Below are 20593 nucleotides of genomic sequence, written 5' to 3'. Positions count from 1 at the left end.
AAACGGTAATTATTCCCGCTGAATTAAACCTGGAATTAGCATTTAGCGCGGATGGAAGCTGCCGTTGCCTGACAACACCGAGGATTAAAGCAACAGAAGCGCCGATAAAACGTCTCTTTTTACTCCAAATTGTGCTTTTTACTTATATACATGATGTCATTTTGTTGTTTCCATGTTTCCATTATTAAGTTGTTATTATTGTTGTTTGCGTCTATTCGGGTCAGGGGGGCAAACGAGATAAACCCCTTTTCTAGACTTTTCTAGAACTACTTGTTAAAGCTGCACTGCGGAACATTTCCAGCGGAGACGTTGTTGATTTGCCTGCTGTGTTACACCGTAAGGTATTAAGTGTATCTGTCTCCATGGAAACAAGCAAGTGATGACAACAGGATGGGTTATAAATTTAGACCTGGTTTAGACCTGACTAACATCTGGCTTAGACCTGGTTTAGTCTTGGTTTAGTCCTGGTTTAAACTTGGTTTAGATCTGACTTTAGACCTGATTTAGACCTGGCTAAGACCTGGTTTAGACCTGGCTTAGTCCTGGTTTAATCCTGGTTTAGTACTGGCTTAATCCTGGTTTAGTCCTGATTTAGACCTGGTTTAGTCCTGGTTTAGACCTGACTTAGACCTGGCTAAGACCTGGTTTAGATCTGGTTTAGACCTGGTTTAGTCCTGGTTTAAACTTGGTTTAGATCTGACTTAGACCTGACTTAGACCTGGCTAAAACCTGGTTTCGTCCTGGCTTAGTCCTGTTTTAGTCCTGTTTTAGTCCTTGCTTAGTCCTTGCTTAGTCCTGGCTTAGTCCTGGCTTAGTCCTGGTTTAGTCCTGGCTTAGTCCTGGTTTAGTCCTGGTTTAGTCTTGGTTTAAACTTCATTTAGACCTGACTTAGACTTGACGTAGACCTGGTTTAGTCCTGGTTTAGACCTGATTTAGACCTGGCTAAGACCTGGTTTAGACCTGGTTTAGACCTGGTTTAGTCCTGGTTTAGTCCTGGTTTAGTCTTGTCTTAGTCCTGGTTTAAACTTTGTTTAGACCTGACTTAGACTTGACTTAGACCTGGTTTAGTGCTGGTTTAGTCCTGGCTTAGTGCTGGTTTAGACCTGGTTTATGTATTTGTCTCCATGGAAACAAGCAAGTGATGACAACAGGCCGGGTTACAGCTCAGATCTGTGGAGAGGCGCTCCCAGCAGGACTTGATGTTTTTGAAGGGATTTTTGGAGCAAGAAAAACACTTGTAATGGATTAATACAAGGTTTAGATATAAGTTTAATGCCATACTGCGGAACATTCCAGTAAGTGAAATGGAGTCAAGGAACAGGCTCAGTTGTATGTTTAAGAATCAGTAGTGTGATAAAACTACACATTTGCATCATAAAATCACACAAAAAAATAAAACTAACCGGGCAAAAATACTTCTTAAAGATTAAATACAGGCAATAAAAACTTAGACTGTAACCCCACACGTGATATTGAGGTAAACGTGAACTTTGCTGAAGCCATTTTACCCTTTTGTTATTTTAGGTTTTCTTCTGACCCTGACCCTAAACCCCGCGTCCTCGGAGATGGAGGATGATCTGGAGAATTTCCTCAGGGAGAGAAAGGCGCGACTGGCAAAAGACAAGGCCAGTTTACAACAGTTTGACCCGCCGTATATGGAGATCAAGGTAAATATCCACACACACGCAAATAGGCCACGTCTCATTTCTCTTTCCTCACATCCTTTTCCTTGATTATTCTCCTCGATTGTGCGGGAAATCGAGGAAAGAGGATATAAACTCCTCACTGAGACCAGCAGTGTTGGGAAGGTGACTTTTAAAACATATTCCCCTACAGATTACAGATTACACACACCAAAATGTAGTTTGTAACATAATCCTTTAAATTACTTAAAGTGAGTAATGTAATCTGAATACTTTGGATTACTTGATATCCTGTAGAGAAACAAAGACGAGGAAATCTTCACATAAGAAGTTTTGTCTGATTAAAAGAAAATAAAAAGCCCAGACTTTACTGAACCAAATTAAATATATTATTGATAGAAGAGGAGGAGACACGGTCCACTCCAACTGGTTTAGTCCTGTTATATCCTGGTTTAGACCTGGTTTTAGTCCTGGTTTAGTCTTGGTTTAGTCCTGGTTTAGACCTGGTTTTAGTCCTGGTTTAGTCTTGGTTTAGTCCTGTTTTAGACCTGGTTTAGTCCTGTTAAATAATGTTTTAGACCTGGTTTAGTACTTTTAAATCCTGTTTTAGACCTAGTTTTAGACTTGGTTTAGTCTTAATGTAGTCCTGGTTTAGACCTGGTTTAGACCTGGTTTAGTCCTGGTTTAGTCCTGGTTTAGTCCTGGTTTAGACCTGGTTTAGACCTGGTTTAGTCCTGGTTTAGACCTGGTTTAGACATGGTTTACTCTGGTTTAGTCCTGTTTTAGACCTGGTTTAGTCCTGTTAAATGTTTTTAGACCTGGTTTAGTACTTTTAAATCCTGTTTTAGACCTGGTTTTAGACCTGGTTTTAGACTTGGTTTAGTCTTAATGTAGTCCTGGTTTAGACCTGGTTTAGACCTGGTTTAGTCCTGGTTTAGTCCTGGTTTAGTCCTGGTTTAGACCTGGTTTAGTCCTGGTTTAGTCCTGGTTTAGACCTGGTTTTTAGACCTGGTTTACTCCTGGTTTAGTCCTGTTTTAGACCTGGTTTAGTCCTGTTAAATCCTGTTTTAGACCTGGTTTTAGACCTGGTTTTAGACTTGGTTTAGTCTTAATGTAGTCCTGGTTTAGACCTGGTTTAGACCTGGTTTAGTCCTGGTTTAGTCCTGGTTTAGTCCTGGTTTAGTCCTGGTTTAGACCTGGTTTAGACCTGGTTTAGTCCTGGTTTAGTCCTGGTTTAGACCTGGTTTAGACCTGGTTTAGTCCTGGTTTAGTCCTGGTTTAGTCCTGGTTTTAGACCTGGTTTAGACCTGGTTTTAGACCTGGTTTAGACCTGGTCCTGGTTTAGTCCTGGTTTAGTCCTGGTTTAGACCTGGTTTAGACCTGGTTTAGACCTGGTTTAGTCCTGGTTTAGTCCTGGTTTAGTCCTGGTTTAGTCCTGGTTTAGTCCTGGTTTAGTGTCCGGCAATGAGTGGAATTACCTAGTAAAAAAAAAAAAAAAAAAAAAAAGGCCCAAAATGTGAAAACAGTAAAATCCCTCTGTGTAATCCATTTATTTCGACAAAGTAACTGTAATCCAATTACCACTCACTGAAACAGTAACTGTAACTGAATACAGTTACTCATAATTTGTACTCTGATTACTGCGGTACATGTAATCTGTTACTCCCCGACAGTGGAGACCAGTAACATTTAATTCTTTTCTCTGATGTCTGCTCCTGGAGCCTCCCTCAGGTTTACTCATTCCTCCGTGATTTTCTGTGGGACACTTCTTAATATGAATCCGTGTGTCATTCATTAAATCGTTTTTCAAAATAAAACCAAAAATATGAAAACCAAAAAAAACAACTGTTTTCTTCATGCTTTGTCTGCAAAACCAAAATGGAAAAAAAAAAAAACAGATAAAGACATATTTTTTCAGTTTTCGATTTTGTGTTTAAATGAAAAATGGGGGGAAAAAAGGATAACGGCTGTCTCCCATTTCCGTGACTTAAACTGAGATGCTGGACTGAACCAGAACTAAACCAGGACTGAACCAGGACTAGACCGGAACCAGACTGGGGCCGAGACCGGGACTGAGACCGGGACTGAGGCCGGGACTGAGACCGGGACTGAGGCCGGGACTGAGGCCGGGACTGAGGCGGGATGAGGCCGGGACTGAGGCCGGACTGAGCCGGGACCAGACCAGGACTGAAAACGGTTTAGTCCTGGTTTAGTCCTGGTTTAGTTCTGGTTCAGTCTGGCATTGGAGTTTAAGTCACATGAATGGGAAATGAATCTTTATCTGTTTTTTCATTTTGGTTTTGGAGACAAATAATGAAGAAAAAATATATATAGATTTTTTGTTTTGTTTTCTTATTTTTGGGTTTATATTGAAAAACGAATGAACGAACGACACACGGATTAATATGACACATTTGATTGACAGCTAAAAAATGGAGGATCAAGGAGAGGAACCAAGGCAAAGGAAGCGAGGAAAGAAAACTCACTTATTTATATAAAACTTTATCTACACGCCACTTAATTAAATACCTTTATATGGAGCTCAACTTGTCACACGTTATTAAATACATGAAAACATTCTACTGTCTCTGAACTAATGTGTTTTTTAACCATTTGTTTTCAGTCCAGACCCCAAAGATCCAACGTGACCACAGTGAAAGAAAACATCCCTCCAGAAACACAAGCACAAGGTACAGTCCCTGAGCTTGCATTTAACTCAGATTTAACGTATTTTTATCCAAATCTTGAAATCTTACAAATACATCAATTTATATTTTTGTTGCTGTTGTAAGAAATTACGGAAGCCCTGAGAGGCAAGAGAAAAAAAAAAAAAAGAGGCAGGTCATTTGGGCTCTATTTTCTTAGTGTTTTTTTTTTTTTTTTTCATCAACTCAAAAAAAAAAAAAAAAATCTTCTCCAAAAAAATTTTTTTCTACACATTTTTTTTTGACAGTTTTTTTTTCTGAAAAAAAAAAAATAAAAATTCTACAAAAAAAAAATTCAAAAATTTTTTTGTTGTTGATGTGGCTGATGAAAAAAAAAAAAAAAAAAAACACCACTCAGAGCCTTGGTGGTTTCCTGGTGTGTTCCTATAAGTACCACACTTCAGTTCTGGCAAGGCGTTGGAGATTTGGCTTATGGCGTTAGGTTCTGGGTTGGGATGTGGGAGGTTGGGGTTGGAAACTCACGTGGTCCGGGTTGTGTGTTTTTATTCTAGCTGAATACAGTCTTTTCATGAGTTTTATGTTTTATGTTCTCTTTTGCGTTGAATGGTGTTTTGTTTTTTTTTTTGTAGAATTTTTTTTTTTTTTTTTTTTTTTTTGAGTTGGTAAAAAAAAAAAAAACACTTAGAAAATAGAGCCCAAATGATCTGCCACTTTTTTTTTTTTTCTCTTAACTCTCAGGGCTTCCGTAAGAAATGCATTTGTATAACATTTTGATTGCTCAAGTAGATATAGCTCAATAAAATGTGATGGAAATGGACAGCTCACGTATTCTTTCTCATTTTTTTTTTTTAGCTCAGCTGTAAGTTTTTTAATAGAAACTATTCTTCTGTATTTTAATATTTATTTATCCAGAGGATGAGTCGAACTTGGGGCTGCCTCTGGGCCTGGAGTATGAGAAGAAGAAACAAAAACTACAACGAGAATGCCGCAAGGAGTACAGGCAGTACATCACACAGGTAACACAGGAGATACAGACCTGGTCTAGTCCTGGTTCAGTCCTCATTTAGTTTTGATTTAGTCCTGGTTTGGGCCTTATTTAGTCCTGAATGCAGGATACAGAGGAGAGGGTGATTGACAGCTCTGAAACTAAAGCCCTAGTGCGGTAAAAGGCTGTGGTCACATGATATTTCCGGCTCTGTGGTTCTGAAGGAACATGAACTCATTTAAACATGAGACACTTAACAGAACCTGACTCCAGCGTCGTGTCGAAGAGTGGAAAAGTGAAATCCCCGTGTAATTCTTTAAAATGACCCAAGTACAAGTATGAGCAGGAGTCAAGTAACAAAAACTGGGGATGAACCAGGACTAAACCAAGACCAGACCAGGACTAGACCAGGACTAAGGACCTGTTTACACAAGAACGCTTGTGGCTAAAAACTAGGGATGGGCATTCGATGAAATTTTCTTAATCGATCGTCGGAAGAATTAACGATCGATTATCGATTAATCATTAATGTTTTTATATTAAAATGATCATCATTATTATTACTATCTGCACTAATCTGCATAAATAAATTCAACTTTACGACATATAAACCGTAACGACTCTAGAGCCACATCAGCCTGTTTGACATTATAATGTGTTTAATTCAGTTTTGTTCAAATCTCACAGAAACAAAACTTAAAACCACATCACTAATTTACATAAACTAAGTGAAGATAAAACTCCAGCTCTTGTGTCGCTGATGTGGTTCAGTTTCTGTCGGATTAAAAGACATGACTCAGGTGAATACAGGTCAGTGTGACCAGATTTGTGTTTGTCAAAACCAGGACAGCGTACGGGGGGAGGGGGGCGGGGCCTCGTCATCCACATTGAGCGACTCTCACCTGGAAAAACTTTTTCCCACTGGACACAGAAACATATGTGCTGCTTTATACACTGTGCACATGGACTCACACTTGTCCCAACGCAACGGAAAGTGTGGAATTTCTTGTACAAATCATCGTTAAATCCACATTTGTGCTTCGGTTCGTTACAGACTGACCCACTGTTTGTGTCTCGCTCCTTCTGATGCAGAGACACATGTACACACCTGTTTGGTCACGACACACACAGCAACATACAGTCAGTTTGTCGATTAAAATTAACATAATCGATGAAATTCTTCATGATCAATTATCGATTAATCGATTAATCATGCCCATCCCTACTAAAAACGACAAAATATTTTATTGGAAGTGCCTTTACCTTCCAGAGTGGAAAAGTTATATACACTCTGCCGTAGCTTTTCTGTCGACACTGTCCAAGACGCAAAACTGTGGTCAGATGTGGTCAGGTCGCGTACACGTTTACGTCACAAACATACAGGACACAGAAACAAACGTGTGGGAACAGCAACTAACCGGGAATGTCAAGATTATTTGGTGAATTTATAGAAAAACTAAAACCTAAATGTAAAGTACTTTTTTATTTTTTGATAAAAAATATTTTTTATCTTTTTATGTCTGTTTATGTCACATTAACTCTTTCCCCCCTGGACACCGACTAGGAACAACCCAGACATATATGACTGGGGCTCCCCTTAGAGCATCACTGCATAAAAGAAAACCGACTTCCACGACTGATTATAAATGATTTTTACCTCATGAACTTAATTGTAACACAGACATATTTGTATCTCTGGAAACCTCAGACTCTGAACTCTTCATTTCTGGATGTTTAAATGTGATTCAACTCATTTACAGGTTTATAACAGCTCACTGAAAATGAGAGTTTACCTGGTCAGGTGAAAAATCAAAAACAAAAAAACTACATTCAGTATCTGATATCTGCATGTTCTGAGAACTATATTCATAAAAAAATTAAAAATATACTTTGTCCAAGTATTTAAACAGATTTCATATCATCACATACAGTAAAGCCAAGTGTTCACCTGTTTTTATCTGTTGTTCACCTGTGTGCACCTAATTCATTTAAAAAAAAATCTTATTCACCTTATTTAATTTATTTAACTAATTCAGCTTATTATAATATAATAATATAATAATAAAACTCTTCCCCGTCAGTGTGTGTTCCAGTATTTGTCATCTTGGTCACTTTCTCGTGTGCAGAGCTCCACATAAGTGTTTGTTTCTGTAGTGATTCTGTCAAACATCGCATCTTGGAAAAAAAGACTGAAATATTTTAAAGGACTCGCCTGAGAAACATCCAGATTTCAGGGCAGTTTTGGTTCATAATCGAGTATAAAGTCCTGGATAGTTTGTTGGGAAATCGCAGGACTCCACACAGACACATCAGCGACATTCTCACCTTCGTAAGTTTCACTCTCTGAAAGTCCGTCACTGTCACTGTTTTCCACTTTATAATCAACTTCATCATCACTTTGAAATCTATAAAAGTCACTTTCTCTAAACTTATCCATAAAATACGTCCGCTCCTCATTATTTCTAAAACTGTGTGCCGCAGCACCGCGATCTTTCCATTGCTCGTGTTTCGTGTTGTGTTTTTTCCGGAAGCTACAATCGTCACTACTTCGATTAACTTCGGAAAAAATCGGCAAAAACATATCCTTGAATCCTATTGGTCAGTCTAGTGTGGGTTGTCGTGGCTCCACCTATCACAGCCTCTGTTTAAATGTGAAAAACCAAAACCGTTTCTAATGGTGGTCAAATCACGTCTTTAGTGAAACAGCAGGAGTCAAAACACGTCATTAAGGAAACAAGGAGGTCATCAAATGTCGTCTTCATGGGGGAAAGAGTTAAAGATACTTTTTAAAATTATTATTATTATATATATTTTTTTTTTTGATACATTTTTTTATTAAACATGTTTTTACAGAAAGCTCAGAGAGACTATGGGGACCCTGAGCCGCTGTCCCTCTGCAACGGCACAAGGCTTTTTAAGGTAAAAATTGAACCATTTCAGAAAATATGTCAGTAAATAATTATAGGTCTGAATAATCACTAACGGCTCCAAACCTTCTCCTCCGACAGCCTTCCCTCGTCCCCAGTGTCCGTCCGCCTTCTCGGAGAGACGCTGCCACGCTCACAGAGGACACCAGGGGGCAGGAGAGGGCGCAGGACCGAGCAGAGAGCTGCGTCGATCTGGAGACGGAAACAAAAAACAACGAAGGACAGAAATGCAACGCTGCGGAGAGTGGGAACAATAAAACTGACTGGTAATGGACTGACCCTGTAGTTTATGTCCCCGTGTGTGTCAGATGCCCTCCCCGTTTCTCCATGGGGGCTGATGTTGTGTAAAAGCTGCTAACGCTGTAGTTTAGAGCTCTAAAAACATGTTCTGAAATGCACGGGGTTCCTGGCTTAGCAGTTCAGATTTTGGTCTTGTCTAGACGTGGGGCGTAGTACAGATTTCACAGTGGCTCAAGCGTGAGGGGTCTGACATAGGGACGGGCATTCGATGAAATTTTCTTAATCGATCGTCGGAAGAATTAACGATCAATTATCAATTAATCATTAACGTTTTTATATTAAAATGATCATCATTATTACTATCTGCACTACCAAATAAATTCAACTTTACGACATATAAACCGTAACGACTCTAGAGCCACATCAGTCCGTTTGACATTATAATGTGTTTAATTCAGTTTTGTACAAATCTCACAGAAACAAAACTTAAAACTGCATCGCTAATTTGCATAAACTAAGAGAAGATAAAACTACAGCTCTTGTACACTTTGCACATAGCCTCCCACTTGTCCCGAACGCAACGGAAAGTGTGGAATTTCTTGTACAAATCATCGTTAAATACACATTTGTGCTTCAGTTCGTTACAGAATGACCCACTGTTTGTGTCTCGCTCCTTCTGATGCAGAGACACATGTACACACCTGTTTGGTCACGATACACACAGCAACATACATTCGGATTGTTGATTAAAATTAAAAACGTAATCGATGAAATTCTTAATGATCAATTATCAATGAATCGATTAATCATGCCCATCCCTAGTCTGCCAGCTGCTTTGTAACTTGGTCTGGCTGGTTGTTACGACCCAGTTTGTTTGGGGTGAGGGAATTAACAAAAATAAAACCAAGATGTAAAATTGAATAAATTAAATGATGTTTAATTAACAGGAATGTAAAGGTAAATTAACAAAAGAGACTAAAATATACAGAAAATAGCCTAAACTAAGAAACAAAACTACAGACAACAGGTTTTGTGCCACAAAAGGGGTCACGCAGGCTTACACAATAACGAGTGGTAAAATTAAGGGACACACACTAAACTATAACACAAGTTCCCCAAATTAAACCACATAAGCCCACGAACAGAATCAAGTGAACAAATCAAAAAAGGCACAAGACAAAACTGAACTGAACTGAACTGAACTAAACTAAACACACACACACACACACACACACACGAAACAAAATGGCAGACTGGCCACCAAGGCCAGCAGCCCTGAGCAGGTGCTGGTAATCTCCTTAAATAGGGGGAGGTGGCTGCAGGTGAGGTGGGTGTCGACCTGCCCAACCAATCACGGACCAGGGCTCCTGCAGCAGGAATCAAGAGAAGTCGGCAAAAATCACACAAACAAATTAGACCTAAGGCCTGGGGCCGTAACACCGGGTCACCTCCTTGTCTCTATGGAGATCCATGTGTTTAATGCTGTAAATTTCCATCCCCATGAATACAAGGACCAAGTATTTTTAGGGATGCACTGATACGATACTGGTACCGGATATCAGCGCACATTTTGAAGACGCTGCAAAAAGCTTAGTCAAAATTCAAGATACAAACACTTAAAACTATCAGAAAATGACTTAGAACTTGTCAAGTAAAATGATAATTTCACTACTTTTCTTAAAATAAACCAAAGGCGTGGGTTTGGTCTCAGCTTTGGCGTGGACATTATCAGTTAACCGTCCATTCCCCATGAAACCAACTGATTGATTACTCTATTAACAGATGAATTATATAATATTGTTTACTTTTCATATGATGCACACTAGGGCTATCGTTGTTCGTGAATTTCTCCTGCGGTGCAGTATAGCGGCTCAACAGTGCAGTATGTCATGATATCGCACCCCATCCCCCATCCTCCGGAGTTACAATATTTCCAGCAGCTCTGAAAACTCTCAAATGTTGATGGGTCACGTGTGGTGACCGCGGTGACCGAACATGCACCGCGGTGGGCCTCTTAATACTGCGGTGATTCATTTCTGCGGTTATTGCGACGGCCCTAATGCACACGGCAACACAGAGTCTGTGCAGGTCCAAAATAAGTGAGAGGAGGTTTCATTTTTCAGTTTGTGTCCGTTGTCCTTCTAAGATGATTGTTGAGTGGAGAACAGCGATGTAGAAGTTTGTAGCACATTTCTCTTTGCTTGTTGGTGATGAGGTATTTGTGAGGTCATGTCTAGGCCTGTAACGATAACAAATTTTGCTGGACGATTAATTGACCAAGAATTCATTGCGATAAACGATAATATTGACATTTTGAGACCAATTTCAACTAAAATAATGATCATGAAATAAAAATGCAAATACATCCTCTCAATGATCAATAAACTTTACTTTCTAAAGAACATTTAACACAGGAACTGTAAGACAAACAAAAACAACAGGCCTAAATAAAACCGACTTCACACAGGACTAACCTTATGTGTCTGACTCACAGAGAGGACTTGTACCTGAATAAACCACTGTTGAACCAAACACAACCAAAGCAATAAATAAAATGAATTATTAAATCTCTGTAACAAAACTGTCCTTAAAAGTGATTTGAGACACTGATTTACACTGGAATATTGTGTCTGGTCTCTGGCTGCTGCTGTGGCCTCGACATTTTGGTCTTAAATGTTCGTATTAACCTGCGACACAGGATGTTATTTCGTTATGAGGGAGCCACTGTCCTGTCTGTATCGTGTCGGTTCGGTTTCGGGATTTCGGGTTCTCCCAGGTGCTAGGCTGGTTCTGTCGCTCGGGTTTGGGTTTATATCGGCTGTTGGGGGTTTGAGTAATTTCTTCTCGTCGTTTGCGCTCGCTGCATTTGACGCATGTGATCAGAGAGAGATAGAAGCGTCTAACATTCAGTCTCCTTGAGAGCGAGAAAGAGCGAGAGAGAGCGAGGAAAACAAACAAGCATGCAAATAATTTATCCAGCCACGATAAATTCTATCGAGCGCATTAAACGTTATCGTACGATTTATTGATTATCGTTACAGGCCATTGTGGTGATAGTCGATCTTTTTCCGCGGCGACTCATTATAAGACAAGTTTAATTGAAGATGAAGCCAAGTAAGTTCCTTTTGAAAAGTTTTTTCAGAGTTTGGTGCTGCTTCCCCAGTTTAGGCTCCTGGCTCCACTAATGACATCACTCTGTTGGAGCCAATGAAACAGCAGCAGGAGTAACCCTGTCGTCATATCACTGAATACATCTCAGAACGTCTAAGAAACAAAATGTGAACTAAAACGTGTTCAGTTAATGCTACTGAGTTTGGAAAAATATCAGAATAAATTTATATTTTCGTTTATTAAAATAAAGTGGCAAATACGGGTAGGGACTATTTTGTCTTCCCCAAATATTGGTTGTGACACGTCTCCACCGTCCCTACGCAGACCTACACTCTTGAAATAAACTATATAAATAAACTACTATAACTCGAATTAAGCATCTCTGAACTGGTAAGAAGATAACAAATCTGAAAACAAGATGTGTAACCTGATATAAGTTTTAAAATCTTCCAGCTCAAAAATTTGCAGTGCATTTTGGTGGATTGGATATATATATATTTTAATACAGGGGTGTCAAACTTATTTTGGTCCGGGGGCCGTATCCAAACTACTTTGATCCCAAACGGGCCGGATCAGAAAACTCATGTCATATAAACCCCCAAAAATAGCAATAAGTTCAAATATTTGTGCAGAGAAACACAAATCTATTACAGAAATCTTTTTTAATTGATGAACTCTTTCTTTTACAAAATATTATAATATTATGAACAACCTGAAACTTTAAGAAAAATACAATTTCAACACAATGTTTTAACATTAACTTGTATGTAAACAGGAATAAGTCAATTTTTTCTTTTAAAATCCTGCACTCGGCTCCACTTTTCTCATGTTGGACATTTTTCTGATGAGGGTGTCACGGTCAACAGTCAAAACGATCGTCCTTTAAGAGCGTTTGGAAAGAGACAAGTCTTCATTTGTGCTGCTCTGGTGGGAGGGGCCACGTACAGAGACGCTGGAGACGCTGCTGTGATAAACACCACAGAAAATTAACAAGATTTTAATAGAAAATATCATTCAAATATTTTAGTAGAAAATCAGCCGAGGGCCAGATTAAAGGTCTTGGAGGGCCGGATCTGGCCCCCGGGCCTTATGTTTGACACCTGTGTTTTAAGATATCGATTTAGCCAATATCTCATTGTGGTATAAACTGATGTAATAAGATGATTTACTGGCCCAAAACGTCTCATAATATTTAATTCTCATAGCGCTTTTACAGAGCATTTGGAACAGTTTTACCTTTATGCTGTTTGCGTGTAAAGGAAATCAGTTCTATTTTCAGTCTCACCCCTAGATACTCAAAGCCAAAGTTTTTAACAGAAAAACCTGCAGCAGCGCATCGCCGGTATTTTTGAGCTTTAGAACGCGTGACGTTTAAGCAAAATGGATAAGATCAGAGGCGGACATTTCAGGAACAGCAGTCGCGTGTCCATAGAGACAATCGGAGAAGAAACGGCAAGCTGCACACGACCTGTCAAATGTTATGTCAGAGGTTGCAAACTGGCTACAACATTCACAACTACATCTTAATATATCAAAGTCTGTTAGTATGTTTTTCTCAAAAAAACCTGGCATGGATACAGACCCACATGTATTTGTGCTTGGAACAAAACTGAAAATGGTCCATGAAGTGAAGTATCTGGGAGTCACACTGGACCCACAACTGTCCTTCAAACAACACATCAAAAGAACAGTGAATAAAATCAAATGTCATTTATCAAATTTTCATCATACGAGAAATAATCTAACGACCAACTCAGCATTTATGTATTTAAATTAAATGATTTTGCCACACCTAAATTATTGCATTACTACTTGGACTCTGACAAACAAAACTATTCTTAAATTAGCTGAAACTATATATAAAAAATCACTTAAAGTATTAGACAAAAAGCCCACAAATTATCACTATCGCAGAAAACTTGACAAATACAAATTACTAAATTGGGACAACACAATCAAATATGCAGATTTTATTCTGGTTTACAAAGTTTTTAATTATCTTGCTCCACCTCCTCTAAAGGAGTTTGTGAAAAGAAAATTCAAATCGCACAACAAGAGCAGCTCCAGAGGCGACGCTCTGGGCCGTTTAGGAAAAGTATCATTGGACAAATCTCTTTTGCTTATCGAGCTGCTCAAACATGAACACAGAGCTGCTCATATATGAGAACTTTCAACACTGGCAGCATTTTCTACAGATTTAAAACAGTGGTTATTCAATGGTCAAATATGTCTCCATGTTTAACCAATTTATATTTTCTTTTATTTTGACGGGTTGTTGGTTTAACTCTTGACTTAATTCTTAAACTTCTGACTTTGAACTTCAAATGAACTGTTTGAAACTAATTGTGTGTACAGTGAGTGTGCTGGTGTTGTGTCCTTTTGTGTGATTGTTGCTGTACTTTTCTTCGTCCTATAGATGATTTTACATCAACCTGCCGAGGGACTGAAGATGGAAATGAGCCACTTTGGCTATAATCTTTGCATATTTACATTTTTAATGTTCATTAAAGGTTGTATAGAGGATTTTCCAAGGAACGAGAAATCCAGCGACTGTTTGTCCTTTTTCAAATGTTGCGCATGTGTGAAACCCCCCCACAGCTCCTACGTAGAAACGCCTCCTCCTTCCTCTTCCTTACGCCAGAAACAGGTTTGTGTCTAGAAAACAAGTCCTCATCGCGGCACATGACTTGTAAACAACTAACTACAGTGTTGGTTAGGCAAGGTGGAGAAGTGAGGAGCGGGGGGAGCGGGTGTGCAGACATTTCGTGTGCGGAAAAGAAGTGAGGAGCAGCGGGAAGAGCGGAGCAGGGAGAGGAGAGAGGAGAGGGGAGCGGTGCGCGGAGATTCTGTGCGCGAAGTGATGAGCAGGGAGAAGAGCAAAACGGGGAGCGGGGAGAGGAGCAGTAAAGGTTGCGTGGAGATTCAGTGTGAATGAACTAGCTACAACACGCAGCACCAAGCGGACTCTTTTCTTTGCCTTGAAAATTATGTTTTCAGACATAGGATATCGCATTTGTGTCCTGAAAAACGTTTGTGTAGCTCTTGGAAATAAAGTACGTTTTCATAATAAGCAGAAGTTTCCTGTCCAGGAGTAATTTGTGGACCAGTGCGTCAGTCTTCAGACCCTTCGTCTGCTTCAGTTGCGCCATCGCTGGAATGAATCTCCATCACCTTAGTTTGGCTTCGCTGCTTTTCCTCTTGTCTTCTTCTTTCAGCGACCTCAAAAACTGACTTTCTTTTGGGGTGAACTGCTCCTGGATTCTTGTCGCCATCGCAACAAACTTTGTGTGAACTGCGAGGAAGATATAGGTCAAAAAAGCCGCTAAGAACTGTTGCGTTGGTGGAGTAAACAGCGTCTGTGCGTCTTGCGTCTGTGGACTGTGTGACAGTCGTACGTAAACCACGTAACGGCAGCGCAGGCAAGTCAGTTACACTAGAAACGTAGGGAGTTTGATTGACAGCCTGTCAGCTCACAGATAACGAGTCAGTGTCGTTATCTATTGGCAAATGTTTAGCCCCACCACGTCCAGAGTTGATGAATTTTTATTCTCTTTTTTTTTGTGGTCATCATAATTACAAGGCTACTGCATCTATAATCTATCACTGACAATTTGAAACAAAACAAAATCCTCCATACAACCTTTAATATGTACTGTCCCTTTACAAATAAATACAATAAGAAATAAGAATAAGTTACATAGAGTACTTTTTAAAAATGCAACCAATTACAACTTGTCCGTGTTGTGTTCAGGGAGAAGAGAGACATCCGGTTTGGACGACGATCTCAAGCAGCGACGCGGAGCGGAGACGAGGAGTTTGCGACCGGCCTCATGATCGGTACGTGTCCGGATATATTCCACGAAATTAGAAAGTCCAGAATTTAGTCAGACAATACTTTGATTTTTATTGACGTCGCAGGAGCCGCGAACACGGAGGAGATTTTACAGAAGAAGAAGGAACGCTACAGGAAAGAGCTTCAGGAGCAGATCGCCGAGCAACTCAGGAACAAGAAAAGGTCCGTCAATATCTCTTTTTTTTGGAATCAACAATAAAATCAGCTATAGAAAAGACCCACCTTTGCTAAAAAAAAAAGAAAAAATGGAAAAAACGGATAACGACCGAACCAGGACTAAGCCAGAACTAAACTGGTCTTGGTCCCGGTCTTGGTCTTGGTCCTGGTTCGGTCCGGCATCTCAGTTTAAGTCACGTAAACGGGAAACAAAATTGAAAACTGAAAGAAATGAATCGTTCTGTTTTTGAATCGGAATGTTCTTTTTTTTTTTTTTTTTCATTTTGGTTTTGGAGACAAATAATGAAGAAAATAGGGGATTTTTCATTTTCTTATTTTTGGTTTTATTTTGAAAAACAAATGAACGAAACGACACTCGGATTGTGGAGGAACGACAAACCGAACCTCCCCCCCAGACGCTCACACACATTAAATCAAAAACATTTCACCAGTTTAACACAAAACAACAAGAGAAAGATTTAATTCAGAATAAAAACTCTCCTGTAAACGTTAAGATTTTATTCCAGACAGTAAAAAAAACATGTTGGTCTAAACTTGTTTCAGAGTCAATTCTTCGTCTTTTCAGCCTCAGACTTTATTTCCGTCGTCTTTTACGTAAAAGGATCAGAATGTGTCAGGTGAAGGTGACGTGGGACTTTAAAACCCCAGAGGAGCTCCACCTGATGACATCATCAGGTGGGACAGAGAGTCTCTTTGAATTTAACTGGTTTAAACTTTAACATTTTTGGAACCTTCCGAATGTGAACAAAGTCTTTTATTTCAAATCATCGTTTAATGTTTTGTGTTTGTGCGAAGAATAAAAACACTGAACTTAAAAAAAAAAAATAAAAAAAAAGAAAAGACTGACCTTTGCTAGAGGATTGGTTAACGTTAATTGAAGAAACGAGATAAGGGTAAAAAAAAGTAAGTAAAGTTTATTTGATGGTGTGTGTCCTCGTATTGAGCAAAATTTTCAATAAAAATTAAGTGACCAGAAAAAAAATCAACTATAGAAAACAAATTTAACTTTTCGTCTTTTGTATTTTTATTTTTTACAGAGAGAGAGAACTGGAGCTGAAAGTTGCTGCCACCGGAGCAAATGATCCAGAGAAACTGGTAAATAAAAAATTGAAACTGAAAAATGACAAAACAAAATCTTAGTTGACAATCTTAACTCTTTCCCCCATGAAGACGACATTTGACGACCTCCTTGTTTCCTTAATGACGTGTTTTGACTCCTGCTGTTTCACTAAAGACGTGATTTGACGATCATTAGAAACGGTTTTGGTTTTTCACATGTAAACAGAGGCTGTGATAGGTGGAGCCACGACAACCCACACTAGACTGACCAATAGGATTCAAGGATATGTTTTCGCCGTTAATCGAAGTAGTGACGATTGTAGCTTCCGGAAAAAAACACAACACGAAACAAGAGCAATGGAAAGATCGCGGTGCTGCGGCGCACAGTTTTAGAAATAATGAGGAGTGGACGTATTTTATGGATAAGTTTAGAGAAAGAGACTTTTATAGATTTTAAAGTGATGATGAAGTTGATTATAAAGTGGAAAACAGTGACAGTGACGGACTTTCAGAGAGTGAAACTTACGAAGGTGAGAATGTCGCTGATGTGTCTGTGTGGAGTCCTGCGATGTCCAAACAAACTATCCAGGGGCTTTATACTCGATTATGAACCAAAACTGCCCTGAAATCTGGATGTTTCTCAGGCGAGTCCTTTAAAATATTTCAGTCTTTTTTTCCAAGATGCGATGTTTGACAGAATCACTACAGAAACAAACTCTTATGTGGAGCTCTGCACACGAGAAAGTGACCAAGATGACAAATACTGAACACACACTGACGGGGAAGAGTTTTATTATTATATTATAATAAGATAAATGAGTTGAATAAGTTAAATGGAAAAAATGAATTAGGTGCACACAGGTGAACAACAGGTAAAAACAGGTGAACACTTGGCTTTACTGTATGTGATGATATGAAATGTGTTTAAATACTTGGACAAAGTATATTTTAAATTTTGTTATGAATATAGTTCTCAGAACATGCAGATATCAGATACTGAATGTAGTTTTTTTTATTTTATTTTTCACCTGACCAGGTAAACTCTCATTTTCAGTGAGCTGTTATAAACCTGTAAATGAGTTGAATCACATTTAAACATCCAGAAATGAAGAGTTCAGAGTCTGAGGTTTCCAGAGATACAAATATGTCTGTGGTTAAAGGGCCCATTTTACACTAATTTCTGATGTTCTAATGTAGTTTCCTCGTCACAGACAGACCTGGACTTGTGTTTTGTTTCATTCACACATGTTTAACAAACAAACCCTGCAGATTTAGACTGAGTTCTTCTCTCAAACAGAACCACCTTGTGATCCCCACGATTTAAATACAAAACACGTAACAGCGAACGCAGAAACACGACGTTCAGAAGGAAACAACTGAAAGTAAAATGACACTTTAACTTTAGTTTCTTCAGTTTTGGACAGGGACTTTACCTTTGTCTATGATTTTAGTAATGAAATGCAATTTATTTTCCCAGATATTAAAAGAGCTTGAGTTTAAAAGCGTCTATTATTTGATGAAGTCATCCACTAAAATTAATTTACATAAAATAAATGTTGCTTTTGGGGCCTGTAATTAATTTGATATTTTTTTAAATCAAGTCCCACCCCTAGTATTTACTTATCTGTAATACACTTTATTCGTATTTACTCTATTTAAAAGTCTTTAGTCAGTATCTTTAAACCTTTTGAGTAAAGTTCTGTGTAAAAACTTAAAGGTGCTTTCTGTCCTCACTGAGACCCAACCAGACCAGGTTACAGGTCAGCTCTGTGGAGAGGTGACATTCCAGGCAGAGCAATAACCATGGAGACGAGCAGTGTCGGGGAGTAACAGATTACATGTACCGGAGTAATCAGAGTACAAATGATGAGTAACTGTATTCAGTTACAGTTACTGTTTCAGTGAGTGGTAATTGGATTACAGTTACTTTGTTGAAGTAAATGGATTAAACAGAGGGATTTTACTGTTTTCACATTTTGGGCCCTTTTTTTTTTTTTTAGGTAATTCCTAAACCAGGACTAAACCAGGTCTAAATTAGGACTAAACCAGGTCTATACCAAGTCTAAACCAGGTCTATACCAAGTCTAAACCAGGACTAAACCAGGACTAAACCAGGTCTAAACCAAGTCTAAACCAGGTTTAAACCAGGACTAAATTAGGACTAAACCAGGAATAAACCAGGTCTAAAACCAGGTCTAAATTAGGACTAAACCAGGTCTATACCAAGTCTAAACCAGGTCTAAACCAGGACTAAATTAGGACTAAACCAGGACTAAACTAGGTCTAAACCAAGTCTAAACCAGGTTTAAACCAGGACTAAATTAGGACTAAACCAGGACTAAACCAGGTCTAAAACCAGGTCTAAATTAGGACTAAACCAGGTCTATACCAAGTCTAAACCAGGTCTAAACCAGGACTAAATTAGGACTAAACCAGGACTAAACTAGGTCTAAACCAAGTCTAAACCAGGTTTAAACCAGGTCTAAACCAGGTCTAAACCAGGTCTAAACCAAGTCTAAACCAGGTCTAAACCAAGTCTAAACCAGGTTTAAACCAGGTCTAAACCAGGTCTAAACCAAGTCTAAACCAGGTCTAAACCAAGTCTAAACCAGGTTTAAACCAGGTCTAAACCAAGTCTAAACCAAGTCTAAACCAGGTCTAAACCAGGACTAAACCAAGACTAAACCAAGTCTAAACCAGGTCTAAACCAGGTCTAAACCAGGTCTAAACCAGGTCTAAACCAAGTCTAAACCAGGTCTAAACCAAGTCTAAACCAGGTTTAAACCAGGTCTAAACCAAGTCTAAACCAAGTCTAAACCAGGTCTAAACCAGGACTAAACCAAGACTAAACCAGGTCTAAAACAGAATATAACAGGACTAAACCAGTTGGAGTGGACCGTGTCTCCTCATCTTCGATCAATAATATTTTTAATTTGGTTCAGTAAAGTCTGGACTTTTTATTTTCTTTTATCAGACAAAACTTCTTATGTGAAGATTTCCTCGTCTTTGTTTCTCTACAGCAAATCAAGTAATCCAAAGTAATCAGATTACATTACTCACTTTAAGTAACTTAATGGATTCCGTTACAAACTACATTTTGGTGTGTGTAATCTGTAATCTGTAGGGGAATATGATTTTAAAAGTCACCTTCCCGACACTGGAGACGAGTAACTGGCGCGGCCTCTACCAGAAAAGTTACTTAAAGACCAATAGCAAGAAACATTTGACAGTTCTTCTTTTGCTTTTAGCTGAAATTGGGCATTAAGAACTTGTGCTTTGTCATCTTTGTTTGTGAAAATTTACTTCTGAAATTAACTTATATATTTCTACATTTCTATAGTGTATTTCTTATTGTTTGCCTCTTGTTTCCCAGCCGGACCGGATCAGGCAGTTTGGTCTCCAGCGACGGAGAGAGGAGAGGAGAGAAGCGGCCGTGGAGACAGACTTTCCTCTTGTTCCCGTGAATATGAAGACCGTGGCGGATAAGGAGACTCCAGCTCCAGAGCTCCCCCCTGTGGCCTTCCAGAGCCCTATCCTGGATTACGGCTCGGCTCTGGGGCTGTACTCGGTGAACCAGCCGAACGGACCGGTGTACCCCAGAACGATGGACACCCCCAGGTAAAAATCTGCGGGGTTAAACATGTGTTTACGTGTGAGACAAAACACAACTCCAGGTCTGTTTGTGACGAGGAAAACGGCGCAATATGGATCTTTTAACTGTAACAACGAAAAAAGAAAACCTTTGACGGGACAAGGCGCAGTGGCAGAGTGGTTAGCTCTCTTGTCTCAAAGCAAACTGTGCCTCTCTGTCATTGCATGTTCTCCCTGTGTCTGATAGGTTTCCTTGTTTTTTTTTCTCCATTAACATAGAACACGCAGTACGCTCATCTTCCACCTTGGCGCTTGGTTCGACCCAGCGCTGCTAGGGACAG

General features: G+C 39.2%; 1 protein-coding gene across 2 annotated transcripts in view; it reads left to right on the top strand.

Moving 5' to 3' along the window:
- The window catches only part of LOC110172537 (centrosome and spindle pole-associated protein 1), a 45236-nt gene that overhangs the window by 341 nt on the left and 24302 nt on the right, over positions 1-20593 (top strand). For both annotated transcript variants that reach the window (XR_008632949.1, XM_055159212.1), the window contains exons 2-10: positions 1525-1667; positions 4267-4333; positions 5222-5325; positions 8148-8213; positions 8303-8487; positions 15324-15409; positions 15491-15587; positions 16640-16697; positions 20035-20279. Coding sequence is in view for 1 of the 2 variants with exons in the window: in XM_055159212.1 (XP_055015187.1) it covers positions 1566-1667; positions 4267-4333; positions 5222-5325; positions 8148-8213; positions 8303-8487; positions 15324-15409; positions 15491-15587; positions 16640-16697; positions 20035-20279 (1010 nt within the window). In the remaining variant the exon portion in view is untranslated. The remainder of the gene's footprint in view (positions 1-1524; positions 1668-4266; positions 4334-5221; positions 5326-8147; positions 8214-8302; positions 8488-15323; positions 15410-15490; positions 15588-16639; positions 16698-20034; positions 20280-20593) is intronic.

The sequence above is a fragment of the Boleophthalmus pectinirostris genome, unplaced genomic scaffold (genome assembly GCF_026225935.1).
Source record: "Boleophthalmus pectinirostris isolate CB_2022bp ecotype Guang Dong unplaced genomic scaffold, ASM2622593v1 HiC_scaffold_23, whole genome shotgun sequence".
Classification (NCBI taxonomy): Eukaryota; Metazoa; Chordata; class Actinopteri; order Gobiiformes; family Gobiidae; genus Boleophthalmus; species Boleophthalmus pectinirostris.
This window is presented reverse-complemented; position numbering and strand designations above follow the sequence as displayed.